Source organism: Cloeon dipterum, chromosome 1 (assembly GCF_949628265.1).
Source record: "Cloeon dipterum chromosome 1, ieCloDipt1.1, whole genome shotgun sequence".
Taxonomy (NCBI): Eukaryota; Metazoa; Arthropoda; class Insecta; order Ephemeroptera; family Baetidae; genus Cloeon; species Cloeon dipterum.
Window position 1 is genome coordinate 8431370 of NC_088786.1, and position 16489 is coordinate 8447858.

At 35.2% G+C, this 16489-nt stretch overlaps 2 protein-coding genes across 3 annotated transcripts; one reads left to right on the forward strand and one right to left on the reverse strand.

Moving 5' to 3' along the window:
* Positions 1 to 5508: 5508 nt before the first annotated feature.
* LOC135934524 (lysosome-associated membrane glycoprotein 1-like) lies at positions 5509 to 9348 on the forward strand. 2 transcript variants are annotated; one of them, XM_065476343.1, is made up of 6 exons: positions 5509 to 5663; positions 6203 to 6287; positions 6846 to 7138; positions 7295 to 7508; positions 7995 to 8171; positions 8835 to 9348. In XM_065476343.1, exons 2-6 carry the CDS (start codon positions 6230 to 6232, stop codon positions 8975 to 8977), a joined length of 885 nt encoding a protein of 294 aa, XP_065332415.1. In that variant the 5' UTR covers positions 5509 to 5663; positions 6203 to 6229; the 3' UTR covers positions 8978 to 9348. The 2 variants fall into 2 exon arrangements, with proteins under 2 accessions (XP_065332415.1, XP_065332416.1); XM_065476344.1 differs by lacking the exon at positions 5509 to 5663 and adding an exon at positions 5993 to 6119.
* An 848-nt stretch (positions 9349 to 10196) lies between these two features.
* Positions 10197 to 16310, reverse strand: ifc (delta4-sphingolipid-FADS-like protein ifc). The gene is made up of 5 exons (XM_065476342.1): positions 16074 to 16310; positions 12937 to 13113; positions 12022 to 12375; positions 11392 to 11603; positions 10197 to 10753 (listed from the first exon to the last, which is right to left on the reverse strand). The coding sequence occupies exons 1-5, from the start codon at positions 16153 to 16155 to the stop codon at positions 10616 to 10618; spliced, it is 963 nt and encodes a 320-aa protein (XP_065332414.1). The 5' UTR covers positions 16156 to 16310; the 3' UTR covers positions 10197 to 10615.
* Positions 16311 to 16489: the final 179 nt, after the last annotated feature.

Sequence of the window (16489 nt, forward strand, 5' to 3'; positions counted from 1 at the left end):
AATTTCAACCATTTAAAATAAGTTATTGATTTGGAAAACCCCAGGATTTTCCTATAAAAAAGCGCATCACCCTGTTTTTTTAACTCAGCTTAATTTGTTGATGTTTTCCTCTGCGTCGTCGGATGCCAGACTGGAATTCCAAAAGTCATCAAGTTGAAAAAAGAACAGGCAATATAATATTTTATGTCTCTTATATGTTTATACAACATGCATTTTCAATGTGCTATCTACAGTAGCAAAACCGTGTTTTAATTTGGTTTTTAGCATTTGCAGAGTCCAAAATGGCCGAAAAACACTTGAAAATGAGATAAAAAGGTCACATATTCCAGGATGAGCAAGTATTTTTCATTGTTTATTAGCAGTAAACAAAAGTTCGACTAATCGTATTTGTGCACTAGTAAAAATAGGCATTTTATCGAACTGAAAATACGATAACATTGCCCTCTACAATGACAGACTTTTGAGGCTCGTCTAAAATTCCTTGACGAGCAACTATTCTTCTTTTTTAAGCCAAAAAGAGGAAAACCCGAGTGCCTGCTTGTGAAATTTCCAGCGGTCACCAAACACCCAACGATTTCAACTGTAGAACACCATACCTTTTGAACATCCAAGGGATATTTTTGAGCGAGCTGCTGCTTTGCGGAATTATTGTAAGAAATTATAATACGAGAAATTGCAATTACTCCAATAGTTTGCAATTATCTTACGTTAAAATTTTTAATAATGAGTTATAAATATTTGCAGTCGATGCCATCATTTTCATCTTCGTGGAAAAGTTTCAGAGCAAAGATTTCCAGATGCGATTTCTGCGGGCAACGCGAATTCTTCCGCAGCTCTCCAATTAAAATGTACTTGGGTATTGAAAAGAGTAGTAGGTTGTTGTATGCTAAAGTGTGTGTTTCCTGCGCCTCAGATACACGGTAATGTGCATAATTCTTTAAGTAATCCCATAGCAAATACTTTTAATTTAGCAAGAATTTCCTCTCATACGCGTTTGTTTAGAAAACTTTTTCTTTTGCAGGTTGACGGAAACTATCATGCCCAGAGCTTTAGACCCTCATATGCAAATGTTGCTGCCTTCGTTAAGTATGATAATTTTCTATGGAATATTTTGTTGTCACTTAATTAAGAGAGTTTAAAACAATGTTATTTCTCTTGAAAATATTAGTGAACTTTGGTTGGCTCTTTGAAGTTTGAAAATGTTAGTAATCGCCAGTAATTTTATTCCAATTAACAAGCAATATTTTCGCTCAAAGATCTATTCTAAAAATTCATTTTAATGACAAAAAGGGGAAAAGGGCTTTTTAAATTACTGAAATGTGTATTTTACTTTTAAATAATTGGTGAAAAACTAACACATTGGGGTTTATAGTTGAACAGACCTAATTTAATTTTAAAAAATCCATCAAGTGTTCGTTAATAAAAACAAAAAATTTAACAAAAACTAATTAAAAACAAAAATTACAGAACGTGGAGGAACCATAGGCTACTATTACGCCAGAATAAACAAGTGCAACATCTGTGGAGTGCAATTTTTTGCCAGAAAGACTCTATGGATCCACCTTCAGGAAGCGCACGCCAACCTCCCTGCCGTGTTGAAATGCTCGATTTGTTCGGAGGAGATTGACTTGCGGGACCATGAAATAAAGAGCTTAGCTTTTATGTGTCACGAGTGCCTGGTTAAATGTAACATTTGCCGTGGAAAATTCGCGAAATACGATGACCATTTCAGACTCGAACACCCCTGCAAATTTTGCCCCACCTCAGATTGCCTCTTCATTTACGAGACGAGGGAGGAATTGTTTACTCATCTTTACAAAGACCATTTGTGGCATAAGGAAACCACCGTGAGGACTTGAAAATTGACAATAATTGTCCAGCGTTTTATTTTCTGATAGAGATTTTATTTGTAATCTTCTTGCAATCCTGCGGATGCAGTCTCGCAACCTATCTAAAAAATCCGATACTTCAAATGAAATATATTTTTTTAAGTTTTAAATAAGAAAATATAGTTGTATTCCTAAACTTGCATTTTAATTCTGGAACAATCAGAAATGCAAAAAATGGTTATTTAACCTAAATAAGGGTAACTTAAAAAAACTTTAATAAAAACTGGATAAATGTTTCGTCCGATTCTGAGTGGCCATAACTGCTCCTAAATTTTAATCCCGGTCCCTATAGTTTAGCCATGCTACATTGTTCAGCATTTTAACCATATGTTTTTCATTGCTAATCAAATTACGTAAATATTTACAATATCTTTCTTTCCACTACTGAAAGGAAAATGATGTTATCTTTAAAATATATTTGTAGTATGACACCAGAAACAATTTAATTTTTCTCTTTTGCCTGAAAGATGTCTATTCAACGAATGGCTCCTCAAATGGGTAATTTTTCATTTGATCGAGCTCAAAGAGAAATCAGTATGCATTTCACATGCGATTTCTGTGAGGGAATGTTTAGTTTCAAGACGGCAGAGCTCATAGAAATTTCCCGTGGCGTCGAAAACAAGGTTTTTGCTAAGGTTTGCCTCTACTGCTACTTGTCCTCACGGTAAATACATGAAGCAAATTTGAAATAATGTAGCGATTGATAAATTTATTTCAGACTGACAATCGACACATTCCACAGAAAAATGGAAATCCCGAAGACAACAGAATCTGTTTCCTCTCTTGAAAATTACTGTGCAGCAACAGGTGATTACTTTAATTTAAAAAAATTTGACAAATGAACTTTTAATTTTAAATTATTATTGATTTTAAAAGAACAGAATGAAAATATTTTATTTTTAATGCTTAATGATATATTTCAACTTAGCCTGTACTGGTTAATGCAATTTATTACTAAATTTTGTAGGTCATCGTATATTCAATATATTATTTTAGTTAAAAATTAAAATACTGCTTTCCACAGTATCAGACGTGAAAAAGAATTCCTATTAAAAAATCGATTTATTTCAGGACCTGATGATATCATAGGCTGCTTATACGAACTGGAAATGTGTATAATTTGCGGATCACAATTATTTAGAAGAGAGTCTCTTTTTGTCCATGTCCAAAACACCCACTTGAATAATTCGCCCGCGGGCGTATTCAACTTCAACTGCTTGAAATGCCTGGGAGTCGTGAATGTGGGCGGCAGAGCTGAAAATATAGCCTCCCACGTCTGCTTCGTTCGATGCAAAGTTTGCCACCTGCCTTTTGGAAAATTTCACTGGCACTTCAAAAACTTTCACCCTTGTTCCTTTTGCCCTTTCGCAGACTGTCTCTACGTTTGCACGTCGTTTGAAGAACTTTTTGGCCATATTAACACTGTCCACTTATGGCATCAAGTTAAATAAAATTTCTAATAAATATGTGGAAGTTCAAGTTTTATTATATTAAAACAGCACTGCAATTTTCCCTCATATGATTGGTAGATTATAATTTTCAATTTAATTTTATGACGGAAAACAATATAACTTTTGAAACAGTTTATCTCAAAACAAAATTTATTAGAACTGAAATGGAAATAGCTATGTCATCTATTCATCTATATTTTGGCTTTCAACATATTTAATATAAACTCTGAAATTGCTTTTCGGAGTTATTGAAATCAATATAAATAATGATTGTGAGAAAAGCGTCAATATTTTGAATTAATTACGATAACATTTATTTCACGTTTCAGCCCTGAATGGAACAAAGTGAAAATAGTCTAACAAATCTCATATAAAAGCAAACAAAAATGCAAGAGAAACAATATAATTTGAAAAGTGTAATTCAAAACATGTGAATAAAATTTGTATACATGTATATTATATTCTACAAAATTGCTTCGCAGTTCAGTGCGTGGGTACCATAGCTACAGCATGGAAATGGATCAACAGTTTGAGTGCGATTACTGTGAAAAAACGAGTAATGGTCATCATGTTCTTTTGTACCAGAATGTTCAAAGCAGCGTGTTTGCCAGAATTTGTAATAAATGCGTTCAAGAGAAAGAGTAAGTAAAAAATTCTTATTGGCTGCTGACGAATCAATTTAAATTTTCTTAACAGAGTGACGGTCAAGACGTTTTACAGTGTGGCACAAATCCTTGTAACGCCGGAATCGACCAAATATTTCAAAAGACTTTTTCCATCAGGTTTGTATAGAGTGACATTCATTTAACATCCTAAAATTAAGAAAAATTTCGGTTATTTCAATTGAAATTTTAACGGTGGTTCTACAGTTTTTCCTAACTAAAGTATGTTTTTTCTCTGTTGGATTTTATTCAATGTCAGCAGAAAATGAAATTAATAATTTAAAAAGCGAGAAAATATTCCTCAACCAAAATTAACATAATTTTTAGGAGATGGAGTTCTTGGTTACTTATTCGATTTCGACCAGTGCAAAATTTGTGGCAAGCACCTCTTCATGAAAAACGAGAAGAGTACTCACGTTTCCAGAGTGCACGGCGACGGAATCGGGATGTTCCATTGCTTCATGTGCTTCGAGGTCTTGGCCGGAAATTGGATGGTGCCATTCCACAAATGCCACGTGAAATGCAGGCATTGCTACCATCATTTCAGAAAATTCGACATACACTTCACAAAGAAGAAGCATCCAATGTCGTTTTGTCCCATTCCCGATTGCATTTCTTGTGTAGAATCATTTGAAGATATGGTGAACCATTTAAATACGACCCATTTTTGGCAGAAAATACCAACACCTGGTAAAGGAAGTAAAGGAATTATAGACAAAATATTTGGCAGGTTCAAGCGCTGACTGATGACCACGTCATTTTTTGTAATTTTTTTACAAATATTTTTAACTGATAGAGATGAGAATTAGATTTTCCCCTCAACATACTACAACGTTTTAAGTCAGGTGTGAGTAAAGCTTCTGTGTTTATAATCATAAATTAATTGTAAAATAAATTGAAATATTCGGTCTCAAATTGACGATGTAATTTAGTTTTGTTTTGAGCCAAAAAGTTTTGTAATTAAAATAAGCTATTTTTATTTATTACTTTTAATTCATCGCAATAAAAAATTATTTTAGTTACGTTTCACAAACAAGATATCTAGGCAAAAGGCTAATTAAAAAAAAGCAACGTGAAGTCCCCGCCAACATTTAGAACTATCTCGCAGTAAACGCCTTGAAAAATGGTAAGAAACTGTGCCACACAACAGTAAAGGGCTGCGTGTGGCCTATTACTAGCATCTCTTAAAAAACGATGCGTAACATTTTCCACAAGAATATAAATACACCCGAAAATAAAAAAGCATGTACAATGCCTTTTCCATCATCTACACCGATAGACACTCACGTTCCTCAAGCTTCATAAAACATTCATACATAGAACAAAATTATCATCAAGTTTACGAGGAAATGTATTAAAATCACTTATCGAATAATTTCCGCTCTAAATCATTAAATCAACGAGTCAAATTGATTGTCGGTGCAAAGTTTGATAGGTTGCCAGCAAAATCCAAGCTTCCTTCCTTGCTAGGCGGCAATCGCCATCGCGCCAGGTACACTCAAATCTATATTGGCTCCCCTCTCCAGCTCCGCCGCTGCGGCAGAGAATGACGTCACAATCACATGATTGCGAGTTTGGATTAGTATTTTTCTCCTAAGGGTCAGCTCCCGAAGTCTGCACTTTTTCGGCTCACCGAGGCGGTAGAAAGCAATTATAATAGTGTAAGTAACTCTGCGAAATGCCTATCAATCGAACTGTCCGTTAATTCCAATGTCATGTGACTTGAATCACCTGCAATCAGCGAAGGTTCTTTGCCGACATGATTAGCGATTTGTTTTGAACAGCACAGACGCCATTATTAATGATTGTTTCAATACATAATTTCAGTCTTTACGCCGTCTTAAGTTACATGGATTAGCTTTTTTGATATGATTTCAAAATCCCAGCTTTTATTCGCTGATATTGAGTTAGTTTCGTTGTCTTTAACCAGGCGTATTTTAGTCTTTGAGTTAATGCGCAATTTGTGTTCAAAATTATTGCAATTATGCACACAGTACGCTGAGGCTCGTGTGCATGTGACACGAAGACGAAGTGATCTCGGGTTGGGCACAAAACCACCTTGACTCTCTGAATCCAGAACTCTCTGCTGGACAAGTGAACAGATCACATTATATTATGTAATTGAGCCTTCCGTCCATCCCATCTGCATTATTTAAATTATTATAATTATTTATTCATTGCAACCGCAATATCATTTCAGCTTGCCGGGAAAGAACCTTGTGACAGGATGTTCAGATCTTTGACAACACTTCTCGCCATCACGGCACTCCTAGCAGCTCCCATTTGTAAGTAAACTTTGTTATCGACATACTTATTTGTATTATCAGTCACGCCTTTTATTTACTTAATGGTTTTTTTATATATTATAAAATGCTGAGTATTTTGTATTAATTTAATTAATGATTTACTCCTTTTTTATTGAAATTGAGATTTTTGCAATTATTGTTATCCCGCTATAACAATTTTGCAAAATAATGGGATATTTCTAAGTGTTCTCAGCCTCCAACAGATAGCGCCATTGATTATTTTCAATTTTCGGGTTCCTACATTGTGATTTCAGCTTCAATCCTGCGTCTTCGTGGCGTAAAAAGACTTATGTTTACTTGCTGAAAACCAAAATCAGTTTAGCAAATTGCAGCAGAAACGATAGCAAGATTTTTTTCCTTGAAACATCATTTTGTATCATTTTTCCCGCGGTCTGAAAACACTAAAATTAACGGTAGCGCCATCTATTGCCGGCACTAACCACCTCCCCAATTTTATTGGTGAATTCTCAAACTAAATCGATCTAATTATATTCATAAATTAAATTTGGTTTTCATAAATTTTAAATTAACTTTCAGGTGCGCTGGGTGATACGCTACCAACACAGGCCCCAGAAATACCCACGACCACCGTTGAAACAACGACACCAGCTGCCACAACTACCCCAGCAACCACAACCACCTCCACTACGACCACCACCACCACAACACCAAAGCCAACAACGACCACTGCCGCCCCCGCCCCTGCTCCTACCACCCCTGCTCCTGCTCAGATCGGAAACTGGAATGTAACCGACAAGAATAACATCACCTGCATGATGCTCCAGGCGACCATCCAGATCTCTGTCACTTACACCACTGCTGACAACAAGGTTTGCATCTTCTTCTGACCACTCGAATGAAATTATACAATGCAATGAAGGCTGCACTGATTTTCTCTTAAAATTTTACTTGCAAAGCTAAACTATTTCGACTATTTCATGAAATTACCTGTCTGTTTTTGTTTTTAATTAATTGTTCTTATTTAGACTGCTGTCGCAAACATGACAGTGCCAGCCGTTGGTTCCAGTGCCAGTGGCTCGTGCGAAAACAACGAAACCCAAAGCATTAGCATCTCCTGGACGCCTGCTGATCTCGAACAAACTCTGTCTGACAAAATCGACATTACTTTCTCTCTCAATACGACTACCAAAGCCTACCACGTCTCTAAGCTTGCTGTCAGCGTCTATCCCAATCCCACAGGTAATTTCAAAAATAATATTTTAAATGGTTACGTTGTTTTGATGGGTAAATATTCTAGAAAATAGGTGTCAATAAGTGTTTTATTGTTGGATTTTTCGTAAAAAAGCAAGCTTAATTTTCCATTTCAATCTATTTTGATGGCGGTTTTTTTAACGCCCTCTTTCAGAAAAAAAACTCAATGCAATTTCATTCTGATTTAAGCCAAAATTAAAAAGGTGCCTTCTTATTTGCATTATCAATAATTTATTCTAATTTGGTTGGGATAAATTATTCAGACGCTTAAAACTTGAAAACAATGTCCAGGGTCAACAATCTTGATATAAGCCTGGCCCAAAACGAAGTTATAAACTATAAAGAAATATTAGTAGAGCTGATAAAAAATATTCAATTGAAAATCTTCGCTACAATTCACAGTCATTTTTCTGGGTTAATCTAGTCTCTGTATTTTATCAATTTAATTCATACCGTTAATATCACAAATTACAGATAAGAAATTGGTTGTCCTGGAGTCGGAGGATGTGGAACTTCCTCCCATTCCCTTTGGCATGTCCTACAGATGCTCGCCTGCTGAAAAGTTCAACCTGACCGAAAACTCTATCCTCGAAGTGTCTGATCTCCAGGTTCAGGCATTCCACACTGCCACTGACGGCAAATTTGGATCAGGTAATTTTTGTTTTCTTTGTCACCCGGGTTTTCTTGAAAAATATTTAAGTTTGGAATTTTCAAACATTAATGTAAAGTCCATCACTTCTGGACTGCATCTAAAAGCACTCGTCTTATCTACAAGATAACCCAATTTCCTGTTTACAAACCATTTTACTCTAGCTGAAAGCTCTAGTATAATTGTGTAATTGAGAGTTTCTGTTTTTTTTTTTACACTTGAAAGTTGCAATTTTAATTGAATTTTTTATTGAAATATCTAATTTCAGTTCACATTTCTGGCTAAAATTCTCAGTTTCTGAAATGAAAAAGGTGATGTTTATTTTTCTGTGACATATTGCAATTTTTCTCACCAGACAATGTTTGAATTGGCTTTATTAGGGCTATTTATAATTTTTCTTGCATTCTGCCGAGAGCAAAAAAATATTTTTCTAGAGTGCAAATACTAACATCTAGACTAAAAAATTAAGCTTTGAAATCTAAATCAGATGTTTCATGTATTTGTATAATTTCTAATTTAACCTGCTGTGGGATTTTTAATGAAGACTAGACATGTACATAATTTTTAAGATGTTGAAAAGGAAAATAAATTTCATTAAATGTGCAGCCAGTATTTTGATAGTAATTTGTTACTATTTTAAACCATGATTTTTTTCTCTGCTTCAGCGAGCGAGTGCCAGGCTGGAGACACTGCGGACATCGTGCCAATTGTTGTTGGTTGCGCCCTAGCTGGTCTTGTGGTGATCGTTCTAATCGCCTATCTGGTCGGCAGACGCCGTTCTCGCCAGAGCGGCTACCTGTCTATGTAAAGCCGAAATGAGAGAGAGCCGCTGCACGCCGCGATTAAGTCTCTTTGCAAATTGTAGCAATATAACGTTACACAGGAAATCGAACTCTGGCACAGCTCTTTTTTAAATTTGGAGTGCAGTGGCGTGTGATAAAATGCGAAAATTCAGATTTATATTTAGTTTGGGGTGTTTGTATATTCCATAAGGGTCGACTGAAAATCTTTGTCAGTGGAATGAATGGTGCCACTTTTATATAGTTAGCATGAACTGAATATTGATAAGCTTGCCCTATGTCAAATTTTACATTGTGTTTCCTTTAGTTTGGCTTGAGAGTAAAATTTCTCTGTAATACTCCACTAGATTCAATAATAAAATTTGGACAGAAACCGAAACTCAGCCTTTATACAAATACCTCTAAAACTTAATCATTCAAACGGAATGTGTGTCAAGGAGTGAATGGTTGACAACTTTGTAGTTGTGTAACATCAAAAATACCAGCATGAATATTTATTAACTCAAATGAGGAAATTTATCGTTATTATTTACGTTCTATACTGTACATTAACTGTTTCTGCACCTAATCAGCAAACGTTTTTTTTAAATATACTTCCTTTTCAAACCAGAAAAATTGAAATTTCTAAATTAATTATTGATTTGAAAAATGTTAGAAAAAATTAAGCACTATTTCTGCAGCGATTTTTCCACAAAACTTTTGTGTTGGATTAATTAGGAAAAACTCACCCACTTTTCCAATAGTATGATATCACTTCATAATTTTTTGATTCGTCTAACTGAGCAGATTACAAAAATGCTAAGTTAATTGGAATCAGACCACTTTTCAGGAATTATAGGAGTTTTAAATTTTCTTAAAATTTGGAATTTTTAACGAACCAAGAAAAACAGGAAATGGTGTGCTCCATTTGTAAATTAGCAGACAGGACAATTAACTAAAATTCAGACCAAACTTAATTGTAATTTTTTTTTAAACATTTTCTTCGTAAAACCAACAATTTTAAGCCCTAGCTATTATATCGACACCCAGGAAACACTCAAGGTGGTCAACATTGCTTCATTATGTCGGCAGGAAACAAATAATGGACTAATGTATAAATATGAGCAAATGAATCATTTGTATATATACGTATAACGCGAATGGAGCGATAGGGAGCAGTAAAGGAAGGCCCCTCCTCAGTTTGCTTTGGTGCACATGATCACATGGGGCTGAATGATGACACACGGGTTTACGAACAACGTATTATCACCAGTTTTATTTTCCTCGCGGTAACTCAAGCCATCAAACATTGATGGTGAACTCAGCAGCGTTGAACACATCGGATTTCAACTGTTGTTTACGCGTTAAATATTATATAGCCAGCAGGACATTTATATATATTGCGGTTTTTGATTCGAAAGAACAGGTTGTTGTCGGGATAGTCTCAAAAAATTTAGCACTCTTGTGTGATTGACAGACAGTGTGGTTCATCCAATAGAATGAAATGGCGAACTCCGCTGTTTGCGTAACGTATTGTTCAACAAAAATAATTTACTTAATTAACACACGCTCGTTATAGGACAGAATTTTTCATACACACTTAATTCTGGTTATGGTCCACAGTCAGATCAAATTTGAGTACTTTCAGGCGAGTGGGCGCTGAAGATCTAGTCAAGACCCTTGCTTTTTCGCTTGATGCGGGCATATGGACCAACGTCGGGGTCCATAATAAAGTCGTACAGCACTGCCGACCACGAGTGGTGCTGCGGCAGATTGTCGTAGTACTCAGGCGCTATTTTCTTCACCTTCAAATAGAAAAGATAAAAGCAAATCAGGCAGTGTTACATTATCTACAGGTTATGCAAACATTTTTAAGCAAATTTCATGTCCCAGAATTGCATAAAACAAATATGCAATAGAAAATGTCATAAATTTTTTTAGGAAAAAATATTTTGACCTTTCCAAAATGTTTATGTAACATAAAAATTAATAATTGCTCAAAATTTTCCGAGCTGATTAAAAGATAATTTAGCTCAATTTTTTCTTATATATTATTAAACCATCTTTATTTTAAACTTTTGACTCAAAACCATTTTCTTAAAATATTTTCACTAAATAATTGAACATAAAAATACTGTAGGCTGTGTACGACTCGACGATTCTTTGATTGCCGACTTTTCAGTGACTTGATCACTTTGAACATTTGCCTTTTTACTCTTTTACATAATATATATATGAAATGACATTGGAGAGGAATAAACGATTAATCAATCAATTTTAAAATATTTTAACATGTTTTTCAAACCATTTTGCTAAATAAAAATTAATTAAAAATTTCAGCCCCAGTAGTTTGTTTTTTGAGTCAGGTCAGACTGTGCCATTAAAATTCTAATGAAAAAATGGTGAAGATAAAATATATTTTCTACACTGAAAATAGGCGTACCTGAGGTAACCTGGAGCCCGGAACTGCTGGGAAGTCATGGTGTTCATTGTGGTAGCCGACGTTGAACGTGATGAAATTGAGTGGCCCGTAATACGAGTAAGTTTCGTAGCCTTTCTTGAACATATAATGCTCAGAAATAAAGTGGCCAGCCACAGGGTGCAGGCCCATTGCAAGCAGCGATCCCACGCCCAGGTAGGTCAGCGCTTTGCCACCTGAGGGGATTTAAGTGGAAATTTAGTAAGCACTGGAAAAATGAGTGGCAATATAGGGTCGTGGAAAGTAAAATTATTTTACGAAAAAATATTTTTGGAAATTAAGTGGAAGTGAATGATTATTAGGTATGGAAAAATATCATAGCAAGGTGGAAAAAGGTTTTAAATATTTTTTATGCGTAAAATATCAGTTTCAAAGTTTATATTTATGGGTTTGTACTCAAGGAAGCTGTTTTTGCAAAGTAAGATAAATTTTCATTAACTCTTGACTACTTATATTGTCTATATCATGGAAAATATCACTTCTGTTTGTGTACTATGGCCAACAGGAGGAGCCAAATATAGAATTTTATTTAATTTTTTTATATTTTTTTTCTTATTTTTTTATCTCTATATCATTATATAGTTTTTTAGTTACCTATGTATTGGTAGACTAAGAAGTTGAAGATCATCTGGATGACTACGTTGATTGCCTCGAGCCTGGTTGGCGCCTTAGGATAGGTGACGAGTGGGCGGAATGCGTAAAACAAGGGCTGCAAGCACACCCAGCAGAACTTGCCGAATGTGTTGCAGAAGAGGCGCGCCTCCAGGTAGGTAGGGATGTCTGTGTCCTTGATCTCGTCGCCCTGGTACCTGTGGTGCTCCAAGTGGTAGATTTTGAAGCTGATTGAGAAGGGAAGAACGATTGGAAGGTTGGCAAACATGCCGAACCAACGGTTCAGCATCGGCTGGCCGTGACCAAATGCCTGGTTGTGTGCGATTTCATGCACGGCTAAAAATTAATAAATTTGGGAATTAATTAAACTGAGAGACATTTTTTAACAAAGACTCAAAAGAACACATAGGGGAAAATTGAATATTATATGTTAATAGCTTGCAGATTGTTTTTTTGGTTTAAGTTTCAGTAATGATTACAATTCAATTTAAATTCTTGTGAATGATAGGTCATTTTGGTTAAAATTCCAGCCCTTTTCAAATTTAACTGTAATCCATTGCATGGGTAGTTGTTCTTAAATTTTTTTAAATGAAATGCTCTTTATAAACAAAATTTGAAGTATTCAATAAAAAATGTTTCTTAAACAATTTTAAATTTTTGTTTTAGAGATAAAATTTTACAAGACGCAAAACGCTACGTTATTAAATTTCATTTTTTATCCAATTTAACGCTTTCAAACAAATCATATTTAAAGAAATGTTACGTAACGTCACGTGCAAGCATAATTATATTTTGGTTTGACTTATAATTCAAAAGTTGTCGCCCGTGGCTAAGAATCAGGGACAACCGCGATTTTTGGCGTTGAAGAGGAAGAAGGAGAAAATGAGGAATGCATACCAAGCATGAGAGAGTGGTTGATGACTCCGCCGACGCAGTAGGACGCCAGCACCAACATTGGCCAAGAGAAATCCTTTACGTACATGACGAGCACAGCCTGCAGAGCCATCATTCCCAAAACCACCCATTTGAAGTTTGGGTCGTGTCCGAAAAGTTGCTTTATTTCAGGGTGTTTTGCTGGAAAATTGGACCGAAATTTTATTTGACGTCATTTAACAAGGTTGAAATATAAATGATGTCATGTCACTTTACTCATCGTTTCCATTTTATTTGAGTTTATTGCTGGGAAAGTACACCTAGCAAGTGTGCCGTTCGCACTGTCACGTTTCGCGATAACGAAAATTCAACGTGCGTCGATAACAACCACGAGACCGCCCGCAAACTAGATTTCGCACGAGTGCCACTAGTTAAAAATAGCCCAAAATCAGCATTTTGATTGAGAGCTCTCAATCATGCCATGGATTTATTTTGTTAATCCCGTTTGAAAATAATGACAGGGCAGTGTTGTCTGATGTTTGAAGAACACAATTTGCTAGTTTTTGTCACAGTAAATGGAAATTTAGGAGAAACTTCAAAATCTCATCAAACTATTATGCTTGAAATCCTTTCTTGATAACAAGCAAATGATCTGATAGTCAACATCCCTTCCTAAAAGCGTCAGGTTGAAATTAACGTGGCAAAGATTTAATCGCTGAAACATTTTCTTGGACACAGTACAAATTTAATCTCCGATTTCGATTGATGGAGATCGGTGTGCTTATAAGCATACGCAAATTAGGTGATCGAAAGATAATTGATACGTGATAATATACTACTTGATATTGTGTGCACAAGGGGTATAAGCGAAATTTTTCTAAAGGATTTGCAACAATTTTTTTAGGTTAATGAAAAAATATATTTCAGTTTAAAAATTAATCAGCCTCGAATTTTTATATTAATCCGGAAATAATTAGTTATACCTTTGCAAAGATTATAATATGTATAATCAAACTACCATGTCATGTAGCTTCATTTTTGTTGGTAGGAAAAATCGAAATATTTGTTATTCTACGCCTTTCGTTAACAATTTTTTTCGCCAAATGAAAAATTATGGAAGAAATTTTGAGTCTGTATGGAAAATGTAGAAAATTTAACCAAATTTTAAAACACGTTATATTTATTTGCTCTATTTTATTTCTTTCTATTTGCTTGTATATTAAAATTAATTTTGAAATTTTAGGCCGATTTCTTGATATCTTTAAAAATTGATAAAATCGAAGAATCGAAAAATTTCCACCACTGTGCGTGGTTCACGAATCGACTGGTTTCGCTAAAAACTAAAACGTAGAATTCCACGCTCAGGTCCATAGGGATGTGGCAGCGAATATATCGAGGGAAAATATTTTTAAACTAGCGCCAGATGCCAGACCAATAATTTTTCTTCCTAATAATTTATTTTGTTTTTTAACGGTTTAATATTTTCTTCGCCTCTCATTGGCTTGGATTTATATTTATACCAAATTACAAAATTACACTACATTATTTTCAATTATTTATCGGGAAATATTATAGGAGAAGCTGGTTTTTGGTGGGCGGGAATTGCAAGGCACAATTAAGATTGATTTTATTTGAAAAGTAGGTAAAATTGCTATCGGAAAAGCCACGAGGAATGTTTATATGAAAACTTAACTCTTTTGGCATTGTGTTTTCTCATTCTCAAGAGCGTCAATTAATTTTCTGACTATTTTGGCTTAATATCTGAATATCCGTTTCATGGGGTTAAAGTAGATTGATACAAGGCAACAATTGAAATTTTTTAAATTTTATAGCGCACGACCAAATTTTCTTGGCAGAATATGGTTCCTCTAGTCAAAATCTATACTAAAGAGTATGCCCCTTTTTAGGGAAACTAATTGTTTTGAAACAAAATTGTATTTCAAGTAGGGAGATGGTCTTCGTCATTTGAAACGCATGCTAACTATTTGCAGCCACTTTTCTCAAAAATGTACTGTGCTACTTTAGGTCAATTTTGGCTTCAACTGAATTCTAGGGGATGAGTAACTCATGAACTGTTCATGCATTGGCAACAAGGATTTTACAGGCTTTTGCAGTATCACTCCTCTTTAAAATTATAAAAAGTATACAGTTTTTAAAAACACGTTTGAGTTTGGCTTTTGAATTCTGGATTTAATTTCATCAAGAACATTTACTTTTGATGAACCATTATTTAAAAAGTAGAGTAAAATCATAAAAAAAAATTCGGAATAGCTATACAATAGGGTACTATTAGATCTTCGAGTTAGTCGGCAGATAAAAAAGCAAATAAGTCGATCGTTTTATTGGGCTCCATTCCAACAATAAAAATGATTAGTCTTCAGGCGAGCCAGACAGTTAAAATATCTCCCACGTTTCTTTCTACGTGCAATTTGTAACATAATAATGCTACAGGTATCAATTGAATCAGTATTCAAAGATAACGATAACGTGACTCTACAAACGCACGCATGCAAAAGAGCACAAGCATTGAGACAGGACTTATACAACTGCTAATATATTAATTTGGTCAATTTCTATAACACATAAAATATTACGAAGATTACAGGAATTATTGTCTCTCGACGCCTCGACGAGACTTGATGTTTTATTTTGTCTTAAATTTATAATCTCTAACAATAAGCTGACAGTTAAAATTTTAAATAATTTTTTCCTCGTTTAGGCGTCACATAATGAATCACGTGACTCATTTTTCGTGGGAAAACGAACCAATATTTTTATGCAATACTCTATTGATAAAAATCTTATCTGACAGTAATTCTCGCGTGATTCAAAGCCCACCTGTTTACAACTGTGCACGTGATTTCGCGCCAGACAGGCTAACGTTGCATGCCCCGAATCGACCACAACCGTATCAACCCCTAAGCGGAAATTGCTTTCTCTGGTCTACGTGAAGTGAAGCATGAAAATTAAGTATCAAATTTCAATGCCAAAATCGAGGGCGTTCAAGAACCCAATTTAAATAAACCGAGGGATAATAAGAGCCGGCGCGCCGGCGGTCACGAGAAAATATTCGTTGAAAACATTCATGACAGGGGTGTATCCAAAGAGTTACATAATAATAGGCCAAACAGAGCAACAAGAAGTTGTTGGTGTCAACGCACCTAGGATTTCCTTCCTCCTGCTCGCGTGCGGTTCCTCCGTGTAGCTCCATTCGAAGTCGGTCCTGGTCACGTGCTGTCCCATCTCTACCGTCGGCCCTCCTGTAAGGGCGATCAGTCGCGTCTGTCTGTCTCTGTCTGTCGATGACTCCAATCCAAGGGACCGGCAAGCGGTCCTTGTCCTTTTTCAATGGAACGTCCTTCTCGAAGGCTACGCCCTCCTAGCTGCCAATTGGAGAACGGTGATTGGCTGAGAAAAATTTACAAACCGGTTAAAATCATGTAAACCTACGGGCAGTTTAATTTATTTGTCCTTAAATGAATTTTCTCTTAAAAAATACTTTCATTTAATTATAAGTTTTTATCTAGATTTGAATTAAAATGCATATAAAATAAATATTTTAAAAAACTGCATCTTA